This window comes from Penicillium odoratum (genome assembly GCF_028828045.1).
Source record: "Penicillium odoratum strain IBT 22623 chromosome Unknown utg000006l_segment0_segment0, whole genome shotgun sequence".
Classification (NCBI taxonomy): Eukaryota; Fungi; Ascomycota; class Eurotiomycetes; order Eurotiales; family Aspergillaceae; genus Penicillium; species Penicillium odoratum.
This window is the reverse complement of record NW_026643148.1, coordinates 4,876,680-4,898,923: the sequence shown is the minus strand read 5'-3', so window position 1 is coordinate 4,898,923 and position 22,244 is coordinate 4,876,680. Positions and strand designations below refer to the sequence as shown.

The following is a 22,244-nucleotide window of genomic DNA, read 5'->3' as shown; positions in this document are numbered from 1 at the left end:
GGTGCCTTAAATCCACCCTGACCCGGGTCCTTAATCCGCGATAACCGTTCATCAAATACGCTACTCGCTTCGCTCGCGCGTATATCCATATCTCTGCTCCTTCTCCCTTACCACCTACGCTAATTCTTACCTTATCCACCCTATCACCCGTACCATATACACTATGATCCCCCTATCTACGTCTACTATCCTCACCCTCACTACACACCCTATTTTCCCCCTCACCACGTCCGCTATTCTTACCCTATCCACGTACGCCATTATCACCCTCACCACATACACTATCACCACCCTCTATTCTCACCCTCACCACCTACCCTATTCTCACCCTCACCACCTACGCTACTCTCACCCTATCCACTTTTACTAACCACCCTTACCACATACACAATTCTCACCCTATCAACTTTTACTAACCACCCTTACCACATACACAATTATCACCCTCACTATATACCCCGTTCTTACCCTTACTATACTTTCCTTCCTTCTCCCTTATATCCCCATCCTTCCCACTATGTCTATCTTCTACCACCTTATATTATTCTTAATCAATACCCTCCTCTTTTCTATCTTCATCCTCTCTTAACCTATCTATTATACCATCTATCGAAATATTTATTATATCGCCCCTTCCTCAATCCTATTCGATCCCGATATCTTCCTATATAACCTCAACCTTCCTATATCGTATCTCTATAACCCTGGAAACCCCGTCCGAACTCCCCCTCTACTATCATCCAACCCCATACGCCGCTACTTCTATACTTCACATTACTTATATCTGCCAAACTAACCAATAACCCTCAATCTATACCGATTTATATCCTAACTATCTATCTTTCTACCAAAATCGCGACTTCTATCAAATCCCTTTTGATTCATATCTATATTGTCTATATTTTCTAATTTCCTATTTAATTTTTTTTCTCTCTCTTCTCCTCTCTCTCTTCTCCTCTCTCTCTTCTCCTCTCTCTCTTCTCCTCTCTCTCTTCTCCTCTCTCTCTTCTCCTCTCTCTCTCTCTCCTATCTTACCCTATACGCCATTACCCTATCTATACCGGTACTTACCTTGATATCTACGTCTATATCTATATCCTATACCCTGATACGGACGCCTCTCCCTACCCCTACGCCGATACTCTCCATGTTACTCTATACCCTAATATATACTTACCCTTACTCCTTCCATATCGTTTGGGACTCATATATCTATGCCTCTACCCGATTGATATATATCTTCTGTATACTAACCCGATTCCGACTAATCTCTTCCTCTTACTACCGTATACGCTCTTACCCTGACTACTATATACCCTGTGACCCTGACTATACTGATATGATTGATATCCATATACTCGATGCCCCTTCGCTTTTATTATCGGTATACCTATACTCCCTCGACCCGAATATTGCATTCTCCCTACTCTATATATTCCGACGAAAATCTTGATGTCTATTCTCGCTCTTCAATATAAATCGATATATTACCGATCTTCCTTATATTTCTGTAAAATCATTCTCTCTCTACTAATGATATCTCTTTCTACCGAAACCCTGACCTCTCTTCTACTCTGACGATATATATTACCCGGGTCCCGGATATACTCGCTACCCTACGCTGGTATCCACCGGACCTGTATGTCTATTTTCTCTATACCTACGCCTATACCCATCCCTATGCCCTCCGCACCTATATACCTATACTCTCTGCACCTACGCCCTCTGTCCCTACGCCTACGCTCTCTATACCTACCATCTCTGCACCTACGCCCTCTGTCCCTACGCCTATCCTCTCTATACCGATATGCCTGGTATACTACTACCCCTACTACCCATATACTATTACCCGGACCGTACTATTACCCCTACCGCTATTACCCTTACCACGATTACCCTTACCACGATTACCCTTACTACCCCTACTGTATCACCCTTACCACGATCACCCTTACCACGATCACCCTTACCACGATCACCCTTACCACGACCACCCTTACCACGACCACCCTTACCACGATCATCCTTACCCCGACCACCCTACCCACTTACGCTATTATCCCCCCAACCATACTATCACCCTTACCACGATCACCCTTACTACCCCTACGCTCTATCCTACCCCTACCCTCCATCTCCCTACACTCGGAATCTCGATCCCTTCGCCCTATGAATACCTATGCGCCTATGCTCTCTCCGTCTTGATGCTTGATACCCGAATATATGACCCTACCTCGGATAATATATTTTGGGTCCTATATCGCCATCCTCTACCCGATTGATCTATATATTCGCAATCCTAACTGGATGCCGGCCGAATGCATCCTCTCTCTCTCTTCCCCTGACCACCCGATACGCTATCACCCGGACCACACTTATACTCGGAATATCGATATACTCTATACCCCTACGCTGTCGATTTCTATCTACCTGTACTCCCTCGATTGGGATATCGGATTCTCCCGACTATATTTATTTCTACTGAAATCTCCATTTCCACCATCTCTCTGGTTTATGAATATATATATTATCAATATCACTGATGTATGGGCGAACATCATTCTCTCGATCAATGATATATCTTTCTTTCGAAATCCGGATCGTTCGTGATGCACCCTTCTATCCTCGCTACCCTGGGCTCTACGCTCTCTACCTCGATATATAATTATCCTCACGATATTCCTTCGACCGATATCTCTATCCTCTACCCGATTGATCTATATATTGTATTGATACTTTAATTATTCCGGCCGAAATCACGCTTTCTCTACTTGAATCATATCTCTTACTACCAAAACCCTGACCTCTCTCCATTACCCTGACCATACTGATAACGATGATCCCCTATATACTCGCCACCCCGGGCTCTGCGCTCTGCGCCTCTATGCCCTTTACCCTGTACGCCTACGCCCGGTGCACCTACGCCTACACTCACCCCTGCGTCCACGCCTACACATATGCCTATGCCCCGTACGCCTACGCTCACGCCTATACCTTCGCCCTCTGCTCCTACGCCTACGCCTGCTCTTTATACTCTCTATACCACGGGCCTCTACCTATACGCATACGCTCTCTATATCTATATATATACGATCTCCGTACCTATACGCCTATGCCTACGCCTGTGCCCTCGCCACCCTCACTACTATTACCCTCACCACCCGTACGCTATCACCCTGACCACGCTATCACCCTGACCACGCTTGGGCTCTCTATACTACCGGGCTCTATACTCCGTACGCCTACGCTCTCTGTACCTACGCCCTCTGCACCCACGCCTACATCCACGCCTACATCCACGCCTACATCCACGCCTACATCCACGCCTATCTATATACCTATGCCCCGTACGCCTACGCCTACGCTATCTACACTCACGCCTGTGCTAACGCCTGTACCTACGCCGGTGCTCTCGCCATATGTACGCCTATACTCTCTAACCCGATATGCCTGGTACGCTACCACCCTTACCACTCCCTATACTATTACCCTTACTACGCTACACACTATCACCCTAACCACGCTTGGGCCCTCTATACTACTGGGCCCTATACCCCTAAACACCCTACACTCTCGATACCTATATGGGATGATCTTGATATTCTGTTACGTCTTTGTGCACAAAAACCTATCTTTCTAATATCTGATATTCTGTTGCGTTTTTATGCATAAAAACCTATCTCTCGAATGCCTATCTTCTGTTGCGTTTTTGTGCACAAAAACCTGTCTCTCATATCTGATCTTCTATTGCGTCTTTGTGCACAAAAACCTGTCTCTCATATCTGATATTCTGTTGCGTTTTTATGCATAAAAACCTATCTCTCGAATGCCTATCTTCTGTTGCGTTTTTGTGCACAAAAACCTGTCTCTCATATCTGATCTTCTATTGCGTCTTTGTGCACAAAAACCTGTCTCTCTCATATCTGATATTCTGTTGCGTTTTTGCGCACAAAAATCTATCTCTCGTACGTCTTTACATTCTGTTGGCTTTTTGTGCACGAAACCCTATCTCTCCAATGCCTATCTTCTGTTGCGTTTTTGTGCACAAAACCCTATCTCTTGAATGCCCACCTTGATTATATATATCTACTGAACGACCCTACGGGAAATCCGCCGATCCCGTGAATGATAATATATTCCGATTCCGCCATCTACTCGACTTCATGCCCCTGATAAATCCTTCGACACCAAATGAACTCCTGTACTAACCGGGACTGCTGGCATGCAATCTCTTCTGCCATACCCCCAAAATACCGCTTTAACTGCTCCTCATCCGTACTATCCACCCCGACATACTGTAACCGTCGATCCCACGCCGTACGGATCTCCGCATGCGTTTTCTGGCTGAACAACATCATCGCCACCATCGGTAACAATGTGTGCCGGTATTGCTCACATCTCTGCTGCGCCTCCGTCGTACGGGATATCGCTTTGCTGGGATCCCCCTGCGGGCATATCGACTGCGGCATCCCACACCGGAAATGCGCGCTGTAATCCTGGTAACGGATCCCATCAAACGCACGCATCCGCTTCCACCACGCCTTGGCCTCGATATTATACCCCCACGGACACCGAAACAACTCATGTCCGTCATCCCTCCCCTCCTGCGCACACGACCAACACCGCATCAACCACCGTCCGATCTCACTCTGGAAATACATATCTCTCTGGATCTGGTCCTGCCTGGCCTCGGGTCGTTGGCTGGACAACTGGGCCCGCTGGATGTCCTGCCGCCGGAACTCATGTCGGACGGCCATGGGGATGGACGGGCCCTCTCCCCGGGACCCCTGCCCTGCGTTCTCTCCTGTGGACCCTGGGCTGGGGCTCTCTCCCCCGGACCTCTCGCTGGACCTCTCGCTGGACCTCTCGCTGGACCTCTCGCTGGACCTCTCGCTGGACCTCTCGCTGGACCTCTCGCGGGACCTCTCGCTGGACCTCTCGCGGGACCTCTCGTGGGACCTCTCGCTGGACCTCTCGCGGGACCTCTCGCGGGACCTCTCGCTGGGGCTCTCTTCCCCGGACGTCTGCACTCTGGGTACCCTGGTATGCCCGTCCGGCGTGCTGCTCTCCATCTCGTCACCGATATCCGTCTCGCGTGGATACCACCCCCGATCACACCCATCACATGCCGATTCGTCGTCCGTACACCCCGGCCGGACATGCCCATCTAAATATTCATCTAATATCACCCGCCGGCATCCACCCCCCGCGTCCAACGGCAACATATACTGCTGCACCCGCTGCTGCTCCTCCGCGGACTCGGGCATCCAAGCCGGACGCTGCTGATATCCCACCCGCTGCCCCTCCGGCTGAATGATGATCGCCTCACTCGGCAACCCGTCACGCCCCGCACGCCCGCTCTCCTGCGCGTAATCCAATATCGTACGGGGCTGCCCCAAATGGATCACGCTGCGGATGTCCGGAATGTCGATCCCCATGCCTAACGCGTTGGTGGCCACGATCACCGCCCCCGCCGTCGTACGGAACCGGGCTAACACCCCATCTTGATCGTGCTGCTGGCTGAAATATGCGTCACACCCTAACTGGTCCGCCATCATCCGGACGTGCGCCACGATACTCCCATATACGATCACCCGTCCGGGGTGGGCCCGCTGGACCCGCTCCTGGATAAACTGGATCACCCCGTCCATCTGGATCCACTGGGATGGGTGATCGTACCCCGCCTCCACCTCCGGGCACCATACCCGGTATGCCACGTTGGGCCGGTGCGTGCGGGCCCGGTATATGGCCACCTGCTCCCGGGGCCACCCCATCCGGTATAATAACGTGGGCTCGGCCGCCGGGGGTAACGTGGCCGTCAACATGACCATCTGCGTCTTGGCGGCCCGCAACTCCCCCATCATCTGCAACTGGGGCCGGAAATCATCTTGATTGTTCAACACGACGTGGCACTCATCGATCACGATCCGCTCCAACCGCTGCAACATCCGCTGCCGGTTCAAAAACGTCCGGAACCCCTGGCTGCGGGTGCTCTCGGGGGTGACCAACACGATCGACGCTTCGTCCGGGGGCCGCTGGCGGTCGTACGGCACGCATGATATCCCCAACTGCTCGCACCGCTGGACCATATCCTGGCGTAACGCGATCAACGGGACGACCACCACCGTCAATCCACCCCCGACCCACGCGGGTAACATGAATAATATGCTCTTGCCCCCCCCGGTGGGCATCACCGCCACGACCGGGCTGACCCCCTGCTGGATCGCCCGCAACGCGGGCTCCTGCACCCCACGGAATACCATCTCGGGCCGTCCGACCATCTGCTGGAACGACTGCAACATATGGGCCTGCTGTAACTGATACCGCCGCTGCGTCCGGCTCTCCTCGGCATCATCCTCCCACGGATTCGGACGCTTACCGCATACCCCGGCGCGGACGGCGGATGCAAACCCTAAAAATTGATGCCAATCCTGGCTGGACTGCCGGAACCGCTGCCGCCGGTGCGTGGTGCTGTTGGTGGGCTCCATGATCGTACGACCGTACATCATCCCGGCCACGTGGGACGAATGGGTGGCTTGCAAATCCGCAATATGCCCCATCAACTCCTCCTCGTCCATCCCACCCTCATCGTCGGGGTCGTACGGGGGGGCCGCCTCGCCCGTGCCCTCCTGCACGTTACTCTCAAACTGGCTCTTGCCCCGTAAATACCGCCGGCTGATCGCGATGGCGATGTCGCGGTATGCCGACACGTGGACCGCCTGCCCGTGCAACCCCGCGGCCGTGGCCGATTCCAACGCCTTCCGGAATCGTACGCCCGTCCACGCCTTCTCGCTGCCGGCGTCGGGGCCCCATAAATACTCTTGTCGGCGGGGGGTGGGGGTGCCTCGCTGCTGCCACTGATATGCTTGCAATATCTCCACAAACGGCAACACCAACCATATATATCGGACGACCAACTCCCCAACCTCCTGCGGCAAATACCGCTGAATCACCTTGGTATCGTTGGTGATATGGAACCCTTTGTGATATCGGCTGACAAATACCACCATCCCATCTTCGATAAACACGTTGCGGATCTCTCGCTCGCTGTTCCGGTACCGGATACTCAACAACTCGGGCGTACGGCTGGGCTGGCCGGCGGTGATATGGATCGCCACGCTTAACCACTCGCGGAACCGGGCCACCTCGGCAAAATACCGGTCAATTGCACGCATCCGGAACCCCTGGCCGTCCGGCTCGCTGAATCGCCGCCGGAACGTGGGCTCCTGGGCCACCCGCTGGATCAACCACTCGGCCCCGTGGACGGGCCACTGCGTACGGGAATCCTTGATAAAACTCCAATCCGCCGTCCGCTGCGTGGGATCGTCGTATATATCCTGTAAATCAATACTGGGGATCTGTGCACCCTCGGCGAATATCAACTGCTGGTGAAACTGGTTCCGCATGCTCTCGACCAACCCGTGGACCATCCCACGGAAATCACCCATGGTAAAATGCAACTGCTTATACAACAACTCATCCTCGCCTTTCCATCCGATATGCCCCTCGGACGGGGTGTTGAAAAACACCTTCTTTCCGTACGTGCGTAAATCCAATAACCACTGGACCGGCCCGTGGGTCCCACGCACCATAAACGCATCCACCATCAATCGTAACCACTCGGGAAACGTACGAATCACCCGACGACCCTGGATCTGGGTGGGGGGTCCCAAAATGGACGTGGTGGGGGATCCGGGCATGGGACGGGGGGTGGGCGTCTCTCGGACGGGGCTGCTGGCATAACCCTCGTCCCCGTCAAATATATATCCGTCCGCGACGGGGATATCGTCACCACGGAAATGGGGCTCCTGGCTGCCCTGCGCGAACCCACGCCGGATGGCCAACGAATCGGGGTCTAACCGCAACGCCTTATGCAATACCAAAAAACGGGCGATCTTGATCAAACTGGATATCTTGGGGGGGTAATCCTCCACCCCATCCCATCCGGACAACTTCCGGCCCAACACGGCCGATGCGCATATAAACGCACACCCATACTCGTGGTGCCGGATCCGCTGGCGTAACAAATTGATGCAAAAATCCATAATCGCGCACTCCAACGGCGATAACTCGTACGGCTCGGGGTCCATGGGGTCCGGGCTGGACCGGCCCGCGGCCTGCGCACGCCGCCATACGATCTCCCACGACCGCTGCTGTGCGGGGGTGAACTCGTACGGGGGACTCTCCCAATCGTGCGGCTGCTGGGTGCGGGTGAAAAACATCAATATCCGCTGCCACGGCTCAATATGGTCCTTGATCTCCGCTTCTTTCATGTACGCCAACAACGGCTCGTACGGGGAATCGGCCTTATGCGTGCGGGCGGCCTCAATCCGCACCAAAAACCCACTCGCCCGGGTGATCTGCTGGCTGACCATGGCCAATCGCTCCATGGCCTGCCAAATGGCCCATGCCGCACCCTCGGGGCCCTCGGCATCCTCGTCCGGCCGCTCCATGGACTGCACTAACGGGGCGGACGAAATGCCCTGTAAATACCGGACCCACCCCGTACGGTTTAACCACGGCGTGGCTTCGTCGATCTCCCCGGCCTGGATCACGGTCTGCTGGCTGCGGGCCTGCTGGGCCTGGAATGCTCGGACGCGCTGGACCAACTGGTGGATGGCATCCACGGGTGGCACCGGTTCGGCCCGCGGTGGATCGGGCTGGCGGATGGGGATGAACTGGGAACCGGACCCATGCTTGAAAACACGTTGGCATGTCACACTCTGGTAACTGGTATTAATATCCTCCTGGATACGCCTGGTCTCGGATGGTTTGGGACGACCCCGGTGGGTGCTGGGGGACCATTCATGTGCGCGTTGCCAATGGACTCGTAATGACTGCATCGTACGGCAAATATATCTCTCACACCGTAAACACAATAAACCGTCATCAAATACGGTTAATCCGGGTATTGGGCTATCAATCTGGGTGGGCCAATGGATAATATCGGGCTGGTCCTCAATATGGTCCCATTGCTGTACGCAACTCTCAATATACTGCGCTACCGTACGCGGGACTCGGTGGTTGGTACTGGTTAAATGCGTGATAATATTATCTCGTCGTACGGCATGCTCACAGTTACGGCAAATTACCACATGAAACTCGGAATTGGTGAAAAATAACTCGCTGGCTGTGGGATTGCGGGGCGTGGTCTGGGACATGCTGGAAATGGTAATATATCGCTGGGAGCGATTATGCGAAATCTGTACGCTCAACTTTAACACTATACGGGTGAATTGGTCACTTGGCCTTGGAAAACAAACTGAATATATGGCTGAATCAAATCAATCGACCCCCTGAGTTTTCAGCTTTCTCACCCATGTGATCCCCCTATACCCTATTGGGTATCGGGTGGTCGTGGTCGTACGGTGATGTATCACCCTAACCCGCGGTCGGCACCCCATCAAAAAAAACTCCCGGATTTTGGACCCCTGCAATAACGATTTCTGCTGCTGGAAATGATCTGAATTTTGGTTTGACTATGAAGTAGAGGGTGACGAAAAACATATCAAAATTTGAGATCTGTACGATAAAGCATTAAAATTGTAACGGACTCGGGAAAATTAATTGTAATGGACCCCGCCCCACTTTTTTTTCCCATACTAAAGAATCTCACCCTAATTGTAATGGTGTCCATTACAATTACCCCCATGGGTTAGGGTATCATAGAATTCCCCCGTCGAACTGGTATTAAGAACTGTCAGCGTATGCCATGCCTGTCGAGCGAGAACCAATATCTCCGAAAGTGATTCACGTACGGATCTGTTTGATAGGAGATGTTATAAATGTAGATAAAATGGTTAATCACCCAAGTCGCCGGATAGGCGATTCCACCATCGACAATCACGTCACTATCGGCGGTGCAGGCCTCCTAGATGGTGTCCCGTACAGCTTACAGTGATTTTTTGCACTCGTCTAGACAGAGAGATGATAGCTTATCTACGCTCAGATAATTGTTGCTTTGACTTGTTAGCGCCATACTTCTGGAAACGAAAATCGAAAGTTGGAGTAAGAACCTACTCCATAGCCGCATCTGCCAAAAAAGAAGGGTATTCCACCGTAGTGTTCAGTGCCACCATACAGCCAGTAGACATTCCTGGATAGTTCACATCCAAGGTAGTATCATTAAATTGCTAACTAAATACTACCGGCGCCACCCAGAGTGGCGCCAAAATGGCTGCTACTTTGCTTAAAAACATGCTACCAGACTTCCCAAGTTCCGGAAAGGATACAGGGGAACAGGAATGTCACGCCTGTGTTGTTTTAGTCCTATAGAAGACCTTTATGCAGGATCTTAAGAACGAGACCCACAAAAAGGAATTACTAAATAGATCATCTCACTCCGAAGCGGAGATGGAAAAAATGGAACGAAAATGGATATAGGTGGATCACTCATCTCTTTAACCCTTTGTGGTGCGACAGAATTTGCACCCGCAGAAAGCCGGAGATAAGATGAAAATTGTATAAAATGAATTCCTGTCGTTCTGCGGGAATCTCGGAAGTACTCCTTCGATAACGCGGCAAATCTGTAGTTTGGTATATGTGTGGTCGAAGCTAAATCCACTAGCTTGTTAGTGCAGTACACTATGGCAATCATGCGCCAACAATCAGTTTCAACCCCTTTTTCTCCGCTAGGCTGAAAATTAGTGTTATTTACAGAACGGACCCTTAGACCCTAGATCCGAATGGTCGCATCGCCGAATCTTTCGAAGCGAACTGAGATGGGTACTGGACGGCGCTAGATTTAACTGATCCCACTGTCGGCCAGAGATATAGAAATGTGAATATGACATTAATGGACATAGTTTATCTAATGTACTGTGTAGCACGAGCTTATTCTAATAAGTAAGCTTTCGGTCTTGAGCCTTTGAAAACTAGTGCCTAGGTGGCATTATTTGGCTAGATAGATGAGTAAGCAGCTATAGAACTCTTAAGGCTACGGTTGTCTGTTATTACTCGTTCCTCGCAAATCATATATCTATAATCGTTACCTAATTTTGGCTGTAGCAAAACCTTCTCGGATCGTGTTAACCATCGCAGTACCCACTTAGTATATAACGTTGTATATTTGGACATGTAATATATACGTCGAATTACCATAGAAATATCCTATATACCGAGAAGAATGACGATTAGAATGGTCAATACGTGAGTAGTGTAAGTGGAGTATAAAGCGCTAGACGCCTATCGCTAAGAGGCTAGTATAATATTCTACGAAGCGAAGAGCAAATGCTCAAAAATTGGTGATGGCCCTACTTAGGCACTCGCAGGGAAAAATGGTATTGCATAATTTTTATTCTAGTGAGCAAAGCCTTTAACAAGATTTTGAATTAATAGTAGAGGTTCAAACTTAAGAAGCTTCATTCCTAGCGATCCTCGCAGTTGAGTATAAATCACGGTCGAACAAAATACTTACTTGTCGCCGACGTAGCATTCGGACGCCAGTCTTCTCCTTAGCCATTTCGATACACTGGCTAAAGCACGGTTACTAGTTTCTTCCTTCGTCTTGGTAATAAAAAATAGATCCACTCTAATCTCCGATGTTCACCATGAGCGATTTCGGGACTGACTTGTGGATATAGGTACTAGATAGCAAGACACAGACCTAATGTGTATGGCTCCTACTGGCTGGTGCGGCATCTCCGGCTTCATTTAGTGTAAGAGTGGAGTTCTATTCTTGCACTTGGAGAGAATTTGTGCGCGGAAAATGGCTTGATTCAATCTGTCAAGTTTTTTGTGTTGGCGTGAGGAAAATTTAATTAAGGGCGAGGGATTTAAAGCGAAGCCTTAGTGGACGTTTTGGGTTGTTAGCAGTTACTCTTTTTCCTTTCTTTCCTTTTTTTCCATCATAGCCCTAGGCCTTACTGTCCCTCTAATCCTATTGATATCTTAGTATAAGGATTCAGTTGGTCGTAAGTAGACCTCATTAAAAACGTTTTGAGGGCCGGTACCCCCGGCCCTCAGCCCGACCCGCACCAGTTGGAGGGCCGGTACTACCGGCCCTCGGCGGGACCCTCAGCCCTCAGAGGGCCGCCCTCGAGCGGCCCTCATCCGCCCGCATTTACATAAAAAAAGTTGACCTTTCCTAATTTAGACGCATAATATTGCTCAGTCATCCTAATAGATTACTGTTTTTTAACACTGTTCTGGTTTCCATCTTTCATTTCTACTTTATTACCTTATTATTATTGAGAAATTTTAAGAAATCAAGTAGTATTATAGTATATAATGATAGGTAATATAGATATTATTCACTTTTAGCCTACTATTATGAAGATAGGGTTGGTAATTTTGAATGTTGCGAAGTCTACAAGTTGAAGTTGTAGAAATATATATTTGCACTTAGGGTATATAGTGTATCCTCCATAGGAACTTAGTAATACTCTCTTTAAATCTCGAATGCTAGTATTTATGATTAAAAATTGAATCAAAAGGTGAAATTACGATAACTACTTGATATATTGCTAGTAATTACTATTAAATTATATATGGTATAATAGTAAAGTGTTAGAAATTATGATTTGGTAGAAGAGTTTGTGGAAGATTTTTGGGGGGGGGCATCACGACTACCCATTTTTTGAGGGCGGATTATTGAACTGAGGGCCGCCCGCATATTTCGAGGGCTTTTCGAGGGCGGCCCTTAACTAGCGTTCAAATTCTGACCAATAGAGGAAGGTAGTAGTAGAAAAAGTGGGTCATAATATGATAGATCATAATATGATTACCATGATCACTATGATTACTTCTCTTAGAATAATCATAACGCGACTAGTCAACTTCGCGTGCTTGAAACTGTGTGAGCCCATCAGTGATAATGAGGAAGATGATGATTGTGGTCATGATAGTGATGGTGATAGTGATGCATCTTCGCCAAGAACCCAAGTTTTTAGCCTAGCCCAGCCCCTTGTTGAAGTTGAACAGAGCCAGCGGACTCTAATAGAGGATAAAACAAGTAGTGAGCCTAGCTTACCTAGTACACAGCGTTATTCAGGGAGGGTTCGGCAGCGCTCAACACTTCTTAATGGATATGAAACTGAGGGTTGGAAGCGCCGGAAAACTTCGAACTAGACATATATCTAGTAGCTGCAAATACCATTCATAAATCACTTATCTCACTTATCTCATCTTTTTTATCAATCCATAAGAAAATACTACTACCCTAGTCAAAATCAGTAAGAGTAGTGTAAAGTAAATACCTAAAGATACAGCTGAAAAACTGCATAATTTATGCGAGTATGGGTCTTCAAAAGTATGTGTACTGTTTGTCCTGTTTGTCGGCCCTCGAAAAGCCCGCGGGCGGCCCTCATGAGGGCTAGTAAAAGACCAGCCCGACCCGCGGGCAGGCTGGACCGGCCCTCCGCCCGCCCGCGGGCGGGTCCGTAGGCCGCCCTCTGAGGGCCGCCCGCGGGCGGGTATGAGGTCTAGTCGTAAGGCAAACCATGGCCAATGTAATCCGGGCAAAGCCTAATATAAGGAGATGGAATCTCCCCTTGGTGTTCACTTGCATAATTATCTTGATTGGAGTAGTCATTCATTATATTCCTCGGTTATGGTAAATTGTAGGCCTCCACGTTCCTTCTTTCTCTTCTTTCAAAGGTGGAGATTTCTCCAGGTATAGTATTCAGGATCGAGATAACTATTCTTATAGCGCGGATAACCCCTGCTCGAATGGCGCGTGCTGTGGTGTAGGCGGTTACTGCGGATATGGTTAGTCATAAGATTATTGACTGAATCTAAAGTATTCAATATATTGTATTACTGACTTTGGTGAGCAACAGGTCCGACGTACTGCGGTACGGGCTGTGTATCTAATTGTGACGCAGTTGCCGAGTGTGGCGAGTATTCGGTAATCAAAAATCAAACCTGTCCCTTAAATGTTTGGTATGTTCCTATTCAATTTTATCTATTTATTATATGAGAAAATTCACTGATAGATATGTCTTGCTAAGTTATTCACAATATAGCTTCTGTGGAACGACAGAAGAATTTTGCTCGACTAATTACTAAAGTAATTATGAACTATACCTAAGTCCTCCGGATAGTGGAAGCTCAAACGTATACTAAAGAGGTAAGTGTAAGATTCCTTGACTAGGAATGATATACCGAAACTTCAATAGTGATAACGGCCACTGACTAAATATTTCAAAGTCATTGGATACTATGAATCTTGGAGTGCCCGCCGAGACTGCTATCTAATGACTCCAGACGGTCTGCCTGTTGATGGCTTAACGTATATTAATTTTACTTTTGCTTATATCGATCTAGATACGTATGAAGTGACCACTATGGACAGCGAGACACCCGCAGATCTCTTTAAAACAGCTGCAGACGTCAAGACTTTCAAATCTAGAAACTCCGAGCTCGAGGTCTTTATCAGTATCGGAGGGTAGACGTTTTCAGACAACGATACCGATACTCAGCCTCTCTTTGGAGAAATTGCGGCCGATACGACTAAAAGACAAATATTTGCCGATAATGTCGTTAAGTTTTTAGACCAGTATGGATTCCAGACACACAATCTTTTGTGCGAAACGCGCCCCACAGCTACAGCAGCCTGGACGCCCATTGGTGGACAGCAAATTAAGCGTCTCATTTCCACGGTTCGATTGAACCTAATTTCTACTTACGTACATCGTCGGTTACCCGCTGCGCGCTGAAAAAGCGTGGTTTTGCGGCCCGCGATGGCGAAAAAGTCAAAAAAGGGGCCGACCGCCCGGCCGACACCTCAAAACGTGGCAGACTGGCCCGATCCGCCAGCGATCGACAGCAGCCACGATCTACGCGCCACAGCAGCAAAAATACAGAAAACAGCCGTGCTATGGAAGTCTGCAACAGACGAGAACCGTGACCCCCCACCGCCAGCCAAGCTGCACGGCTTCTTTGACGCCGTGATCTCCCTGGCGAAGAGGATGACGGACAGCGAGCTGCTGGCGGAGCTGCAGCGCCTGCGCGCGATATTCGACGAGCATGCCAGCAAGCAGGCCGACCTGTATCACAAATTGCAGGCGTCTATCGACACCCAGGCCGTCGCAGCTGCCGCCGCTGCTACTGCGAACCCTGCTGGCTCCCGCCGGCCAATGGATTACCGAGCTGCACTTCGCAGCAATACCGAATCCTCTCTTGTCTCCGGCTGGCTGAACAGAGCCCACACCAACGGCACACTCTCCACCAATGGCCTCAGCACCGGTAGCGCCCCTGCACCGCAGCGGGTGCTACGAGAGGACCTGCAGCTGATCATCCGTGGCACAGAACGCTCTCTGGTCGATCCGCTACGTCGACATGCGGAAGAAGTGGTCCACCGGGCCAATCGGACGATCAAAGACGTCTGTGACGAAGCCAAGATCGCTCCGGTTGAGGTGTCTACCGGCTTTGTGCTGCCCAGCGGCGACGTGCTTCTCCGTTGCGACAGCGTACGCGACGTCCGCCAGTTGACTGACCTCTGTAGCCCGCAAGATAACAGCTGGTGTGCCGTCTTTGGACCGAAAGCGCACCTTAAGCGAGAAACCTTCTCCGTTGTCATGCACGGCGTGCCGATCAGCTTCGACCCCTCCGCCCCAGATGCTGCGAAACGCCTGCGTTCACAGAACGTACGCCGCATCCCTTCGACCGCTAATATCATGCACATCGGCTGGCTCATGCCGGCACGTAAGATGGCCGACCTCCGGAAACAGGCCACAACCTCCGATACCACCACCGCTAAGCTCGTGATCGAATTCGACGACCCAGACGCAGCAAATCAAGCAATTCTTCTCGGCCTGGCGCTGCAGGGGCGGGATCACGACTGCCAATTCTTCGACGGCAGCCACCGGCTGCAGCAGTGCTTCCAGTGCCAATCGTACGGTCATATCGCCCGTAATTGCAGAAGGGAGATCCGCTGCGCGTACTGTGCTGGATCTCACGACTCCAAGGAATGTGCACATGCCCGTAACCGCGCGTCTGCCAAGTGTGCTGTGTGTATCAGGCACAACGAAACCGCAGTTGAAGAAGCTAAGGTCAAAATTAACCACTTTGCCTTCGAACGAGAGTGCCCTCGGCGTGCCGAGCAGCTCGACATGATCCGTATCAACCGTCTCCGGGGCCCTCAGCTCCACCGGACGGCCACAGCCCCTACCCCATCAACGTCAACATCCCCAGCTGCCCCTACCCCCGCAGAAGCATACTCCGGCTCACAAATCGGCAAAGCGGCCCGTGAGCTAGTCAATAGCGCACAACAGGTGCTAGAGCCCGTACTACAGCCCGCAAGAAAGCTCGAGGTTAGGATCCAAGGCCGGTCCGCTAGCCCTAGCAAGCGCCGCCGGGCCCCGTCCTCGAGCTCAGAGAGTGAAGATGCCCCTTTGGTCCCCGCAAGCCGTATTCGGCCAAAAACCACCACAGTTAACCGGAAGCTGGTCACGTACGGCACCCCACGGCTAGTGCAGCCCATGCAAAAGCAGTGGGAAGGGCTCCACGCCCCGTCCTCGGATATGGTGGAGATCCTTACGCCGGACGTCACAACAGAGAATCTGGAAGATATCGGCACGCAAACCCGTAGACGCAGCAGGCGTACCGCCAGCGAGTCCTCAGACGAGCTCAGCCAAGAAGCCCCCACACAATCGCAGAGAACTGGCCCTATCACTCGAGGCGCAGCGAGCGCGCAATGATAAGCCAAACGCTGAAAATCCTGCAGGCCAACTGCCGTAAATCGAACGATACGGTCATGAAGCATCTCTTCGGTGAGGAAGGGGTGCGGAAGTGCGATATCCTGGCTATCCAAGAGCCTGAGATATTCAATTGGATGGAACCCGAGATGGGCGTCCATTCGCAGACACTTGGTGGCCGGTTTCATACACTTCTCCGGCCTACACCCACAGCCGTCCGCGAGGAAGCAGCACGCACGCAGCCCCGTGTCTGCTTCTTCGTATCGAAAGGGATCAACCCGAAATCGTGGTCGATCAGACACCACAGCAGAGACGCCAGCACGCTGACCGTGGAAACCGGGGCCGGCCAGCTGCATGTGCATAATATATATCTTCCGGGGAAGTTCAACGACCCAGAGCGTACGCAGGAGGTGAAAGAAGGTCTAGCCGCGCTCTGTGTAGCCCTACGCGGCTACCACAGTGGGCAGCATGTCGTGGTTGGTGATTTCAACCTCCACCACCCGCTGTGGTCGACGATCCAGCAGGCCCAGCTGCCGGACGACGACGCAGACGACCTGATTCGCATAATGGGTGATTTTGGCCTAGATCTACTCACAGAGAAAGGCACAGTCACATTCGAAGGGCCTGTCTATGGCAATATTGTGCGTAGCACGATCGATTTAACGTGGACCGCGGCGTCTCTCGCGGACCGTGTGATTCGCTGCACTCCATGCCGCCAGTGGTGGTACGGAGCCGACCACGTGCCGATTCTCACTGAATTCGACGTCCGTACCTCGCCAGCAGGGGTTAGAGAGCGCCAGGACTGGCGGGCCACGGACTGGGAGGCCTGGTGTAAGGCCCTTGAGAGATATATCACGAAGCAAGGGTGGAGCATATCGGGTCCTGGCTGGGTGCTCGATACAGCTGAGAAAGTGGACGAAGCTGTGAAACGGGTGATGGACGCTGTATCAGCGGCATCCAAAGATACTGTCCCCGTACGGAAGATCCACCCCGGACGCTCATATCCCACGTATACGCCTGCACTCGCCCCGCTGAAGCAGCAGGTGCGTCGGGCACGCCGCACATGGCAAAGTAGCCATAACGAAGAGGATCATGAAGCTTTTCGGCAGCTGCGGCATCAGCTCGGCCGAGAAAGCAAGAAGATGGGCCGTCAGGCACACAGAGAGAGAGTGGAGGAAGCCACTACGTCTATCGACGGATTTTGGCGGTTAGCAAAGTGGGCAAGGTCGCGGGGGGTCCCCCGGTCTTCACATACCCCCACACTCCGCGTTGGCGAACGTGAATTTACCACAACGGACGAGAAAGCAGCGTGCTTCCGCACAGCACTTTTCCCACCGGCCCCTACCGCAGATCTCTCCGATATCGACGGATATACGTACCCGGACGCCGTGCCGATGCCAACTACCGTTTCCCCAGCAGAAGTCGAACACGCCATCCGCAGGGCAACCCCGTACAACGCCCCGGGCCCCTCTAGCATACCGAATGCTGTGTGGAAGCACGGGTTGGACGTACCAGGATTCTCCACCTTTATCACGGCCATCTTCAACGCCTGCATTATCCTAGGCTACTGCCCACGGGCGTTCAGAGATAGTATAACAGTCGTGATCCGGAAGCCAGGCAAGCCAGATTACACTAATCCGAACGCATGGCGGCCGATCTCGCTGTTAGAAACCCTCGGAAAGGCACTCGAATCGATTATCGCTACACGCCTATCATACCTTGCAGAGGAGTATGGCCTACTGCCAGAAACGCATATCGGAGGGCGTGGCGGCCGTTCCTGTGACCATGCTATCCACATGCTGCTCGAAGCAGTATACGACGCATGGAGAAAGGACCGGCGGGTCGCTTCGCTTCTCACGTTAGACGGTAGCGGGGCCTTTGATAACGTCTCGCATATACGACTGATCCACTGTCTACGGAAGCGACGCATCCCGGAGATTATCACAAACTGGCTGATCAGCTTCTTATCAAATCGAAGCACGACCCTCTTACTGCAAGAAGGACGCTGTGCAAACGAACCGGTTGCTACCGGGATCCCACAAGGTTCACCACTATCACCAATTTTGTATCTTTTCTACAACTCAGACCTGATCGACGATATCCACGCAGCTGCTCCCGGCCGGGTGCTAGTGACGGGATATATCGACGATATCTGCATCCTTGTGTGGGGCGTTTCCCCTACTCGCAATTGTCAATTTCTCTCCGAACTACACGCTGTTGCTGAGACGTGGGCGAAACGGCACGCATCTAAGTTCTCTCCATCAAAATATGGTCTTATTCACTTTTGGAAGAGGGGTGCTGGCGCGCTGCCCCCGTACGGCGTCCATCCGCAGCAGACACCCGCCCTTACGGGCTCTGTCACGATTCAGGGCGTCGAAATCAAGCCGGTGGCGTCCCTCCGCTATCTCGGGGTCATTCTTAACGAAAACCTCACAGCCCGTGACCACCTACTCCGCTGCCGCAAACGAGCTGCAGTACTGACCGCGGCCCTCCGTTCTATTGCTGGCATGACCTGGGGGGTCACGACGCTCCACCTGCGTCGCATGTGGACGGCTGTGCTGTTTCCACAGATTAGCTTTGGCTGTTCTACGTGGTACACGAAGGGGGCCTACCAGGCGAAGACGACAGAGAATGAGGTGAACCGCGCTCTCGAATCCATGCAGTATCAAGCCCTTTACCGTATCGCCGGCGCGTTTCGTACGACGTCCCGGGCTGCGCTACAGATCCTTCTCTATGTCCTACCAGCGCCAATCGCGACTCAACGGCTAGCAGAACTCACATGTCTCCGTATTCATACCCACCCACTCCGCACTATCTTCCGCAGACGTACGCCAGTCGATAGGGCAACGCTACGGCTATACTGCCAAGACAGCCACCGCAATCTCGGACCTATCCAGAAAGCTATGACTACCCCGCTGCAGCGCCTTGAGAAGCATCTCCAAGACCGTGGAATCGACGTGCACGACCTTGAGCTGATCAAGCCGTACGCAGTGGCCCCGTGGTGGCAGCCGCCAAAAGTGCAGATCGCCGCAAGCAAAGACACAGCAATCGCGCAGCATAACGAAATCCTTAGGGCCGCTGGGCCCTACGGGCCTAACACCGCAATAGCTTATACCGACGGTAGCAAGCTCGATAACCCAGCAGGCGTAGGGGCTGCTGCCCTCACCTCCGTGGGGAGAGAGGTGGCGGTGCTACACCCCACAGATTCGATCTACGTGGCAGAACTCCACGGAATCAAGCTCGCACTCCGTCGATTCGACACGGAGATAAGCTTTCGACAGACGTGCGAGGGCTTCCGCGCAGAAACAGATACTACCGATACTACCGATACCACCGCTACTGCTACGATCTTCACAGACAGCCAGGCTGCGATTCTCGCTTTCGCACGCCCGCGGCGAAGCTCAGGCCAGTACGTGCTACGAGAAATCGCGGAGCTACTGGACCGAGTACAGCCTGTATGGCAGGTCCGCATCAACTGGCTACCCGGACATGTCGGGGTAGCCGGCAACGAGCGGGTCGACCAGATGGCCAAAGAAGCAGCCGAATCCACAGCCACGCCTACGACGACACCACTACTCCTTACCGCAGCCAAAGCCACCTTACGTGAGCAAACGTTAGAGGCGTGGACACGCGAGTGGACGACCTCCGCCCACGGTGAATACGTCCGAGACCTCTTTCCAGAGCCCACAAAAGCAGTATTTCAGCTCCATGAGCCACTCCGCAGACCCACTAGCGCTGCACTTATCCAGATGCAAGCAGGTAAGCTGGCCCTACCAGCATATCTGTCAACCATCTCCGCCTGGCGGGACGAAAGGGTAGCTCGGGCACTCGAGAACGGGGTGCCGGACCTAGACCCGTCGGCCTGCCACCACTGCGAGCGTGGTAAGATGGACACGAAGCACGTGCTGCTGACCTGTCCCCGCTTTGCTACGCTCCGCGCCAATACCCTTGGTATCGACCGCCCCCCGGGCGTATGGACGTCCTGGCTCACTGAGCCAGAGCGCGCACCTAAAGCAGCTTCCTTCATACTAGCCACACGCCTTCTCGGCCAATTCCGCCACCTACCAGAGACATACCACACCATAGCAGCCGCGTAGCGGCCACTCATTCCTTGGAGTGCCCACGGGCCTCCAGAAACCACCGATCCACTAATCTCCTAGGCCCTTCGGGCGCCTAGGGGCCACTGCGTTATTCGAAGACGGAGGGATAACACACGATCGAACACCATGGGAGATGCTTGCGGGGACGTCTCAGGCCTGCGCACGGTCAGCTGATCACTTTGCTTCTACCAGCGTTAGCGGTATGTGAGTACGGGTAAGGTTAAACTGCGAGACACGATCTGGCGAGCGAAGACGGGCGCGTTGAAGGGGTGCAAGTGAAGGAGAGAGGTTGAGCGTACGCGGAGAAGGGGCGTGCCGAGGTTTTGGTGTTTGCACTGTTTGGCTATTTTGGTCTTGGCGGACCTGTTTGCACTATTTGCCTTCCTTCCCCCCCCCCCCCCCCCCACCCTATCCGCCTACCAAATAGCCTACAGTTGCATCCGATTAGCGTTATTACCACTTGGTGATATAGTTGTTCCGGCTATCCTATAGTGCCCTACTGGCAAATCGGGCCAAAAGCCTGACAGATCCATGAATGAATACAAAAAAAAAAAAAAAAAAAAAAACCAGTATGGATTCGATGGCTTAGATATTAATTAGTACTTATATGCTAAGCCCTTCATTTAACCTGATTTTAACTGACCAGATATCCTCCCTAGGGAATACCCAGGTGCCCCGGATCGTGGTGGCAAGACAGAGGATATAGAGAATTATGTCCTTGTCACGGTGTGTCCTGATAGGGTCCGTAGGGACCCGCTAAGACCGATAAGGGAGATCACGGGCACGTGATCTATATCTTGTTTATCTGCACTTCCGATCTGGATCCTGTTGTAGCTCTTCGAGCTACGTCTTGTATAATAGCTTACGCTAGACCGTCCGCCGACCTGCTGCCGGATCAATTAGAAACCCTCTGAACCCGACCCGATCCCGCCGGTCTTCTCCTATTATAACCCTGCCAGCCTGCACCCTGACAGTCCTCTTGCTTAAGACTCTGCGAGACACGTTTAACAAATCTGTCCGGTCTCTTAGCCTAATCTTTACCATTCCCTCGTCGTATTGGTATCTTCGCTAGTTCGACCTCCCTAGAATGGTTAAATACGTCGATTGGATCAATCTCATGTCCTACGACCTTTATAGGTTCTAGGACTAGAACAATACTATTGGCAGCATTGTACAGGGATATACAAATTTGACCGAGATCAAGTCCAGTATTAAGTTACTTTAGCGTGTGGGAATCTCTCCCTCTAAAGTTGTTCTTGGGATAGGCTTCTATGGTCGCTCGTTCTAGCTTATAGACTCTAGCTATAATACCCCTAGATGTGCTTTCAGTAGTGCAGCGAACCCTGGTTCTTGTACCGACACGGCCGGTATTCTAGGATACTTTGGTAATATTAAGCTGAAGTGTTTTTTACTATATGTATGAACTGACTTACTCTACTAACAGAAATCATGGACCTCTTAGATGGGTTAACGATATCTAGCTCTAAGAAGCGATCGTAAACAATTA

At 51.8% G+C, this 22,244-nt stretch overlaps 6 protein-coding genes across 6 annotated transcripts; 5 read left to right on the top strand and 1 right to left on the bottom strand.

Moving 5' to 3' along the window:
• Positions 1–163: 163 nt before the first annotated feature.
• N7520_010235 (uncharacterized protein) lies at positions 164–370 on the top strand (the record flags this gene model as incomplete). Its single annotated transcript, XM_057144169.1, has 1 exon — positions 164–370. The coding sequence occupies one exon, from the start codon at positions 164–166 to the stop codon at positions 368–370; it is 207 nt and encodes a 68-aa protein (XP_056993457.1).
• Positions 371–1,680: 1,310 nt separating this feature from the next.
• N7520_010234 (uncharacterized protein) lies at positions 1,681–2,205 on the top strand (the record flags this gene model as incomplete). The annotated part of the gene is made up of 1 exon (XM_057144168.1): positions 1,681–2,205. The coding sequence occupies one exon, from the start codon at positions 1,681–1,683 to the stop codon at positions 2,203–2,205; it is 525 nt and encodes a 174-aa protein (XP_056993456.1).
• A 631-nt stretch (positions 2,206–2,836) lies between these two features.
• N7520_010233 (uncharacterized protein) lies at positions 2,837–3,640 on the top strand (the record flags this gene model as incomplete). The annotated part of the gene is made up of 1 exon (XM_057144167.1): positions 2,837–3,640. One exon carries the CDS (start codon positions 2,837–2,839, stop codon positions 3,638–3,640), a length of 804 nt encoding a protein of 267 aa, XP_056993455.1.
• A 511-nt stretch (positions 3,641–4,151) lies between these two features.
• Positions 4,152–9,161, bottom strand: N7520_010232 (uncharacterized protein; the record flags this gene model as incomplete). Its single annotated transcript, XM_057144166.1, has 1 exon — positions 4,152–9,161. One exon carries the CDS (start codon positions 9,159–9,161, stop codon positions 4,152–4,154), a length of 5,010 nt encoding a protein of 1,669 aa, XP_056993454.1.
• A 5,520-nt stretch (positions 9,162–14,681) lies between these two features.
• N7520_010231 (uncharacterized protein) lies at positions 14,682–16,640 on the top strand (the record flags this gene model as incomplete). Its single annotated transcript, XM_057144165.1, has 1 exon — positions 14,682–16,640. One exon carries the CDS (start codon positions 14,682–14,684, stop codon positions 16,638–16,640), a length of 1,959 nt encoding a protein of 652 aa, XP_056993453.1.
• A 56-nt stretch (positions 16,641–16,696) lies between these two features.
• Positions 16,697–20,138, top strand: N7520_010230 (reverse transcriptase; the record flags this gene model as incomplete). The annotated part of the gene is made up of 4 exons (XM_057144164.1): positions 16,697–17,301; positions 17,589–17,680; positions 18,636–20,046; positions 20,090–20,138. 4 exons carry the CDS (start codon positions 16,697–16,699, stop codon positions 20,136–20,138), a joined length of 2,157 nt encoding a protein of 718 aa, XP_056993452.1.
• Positions 20,139–22,244: the final 2,106 nt, after the last annotated feature.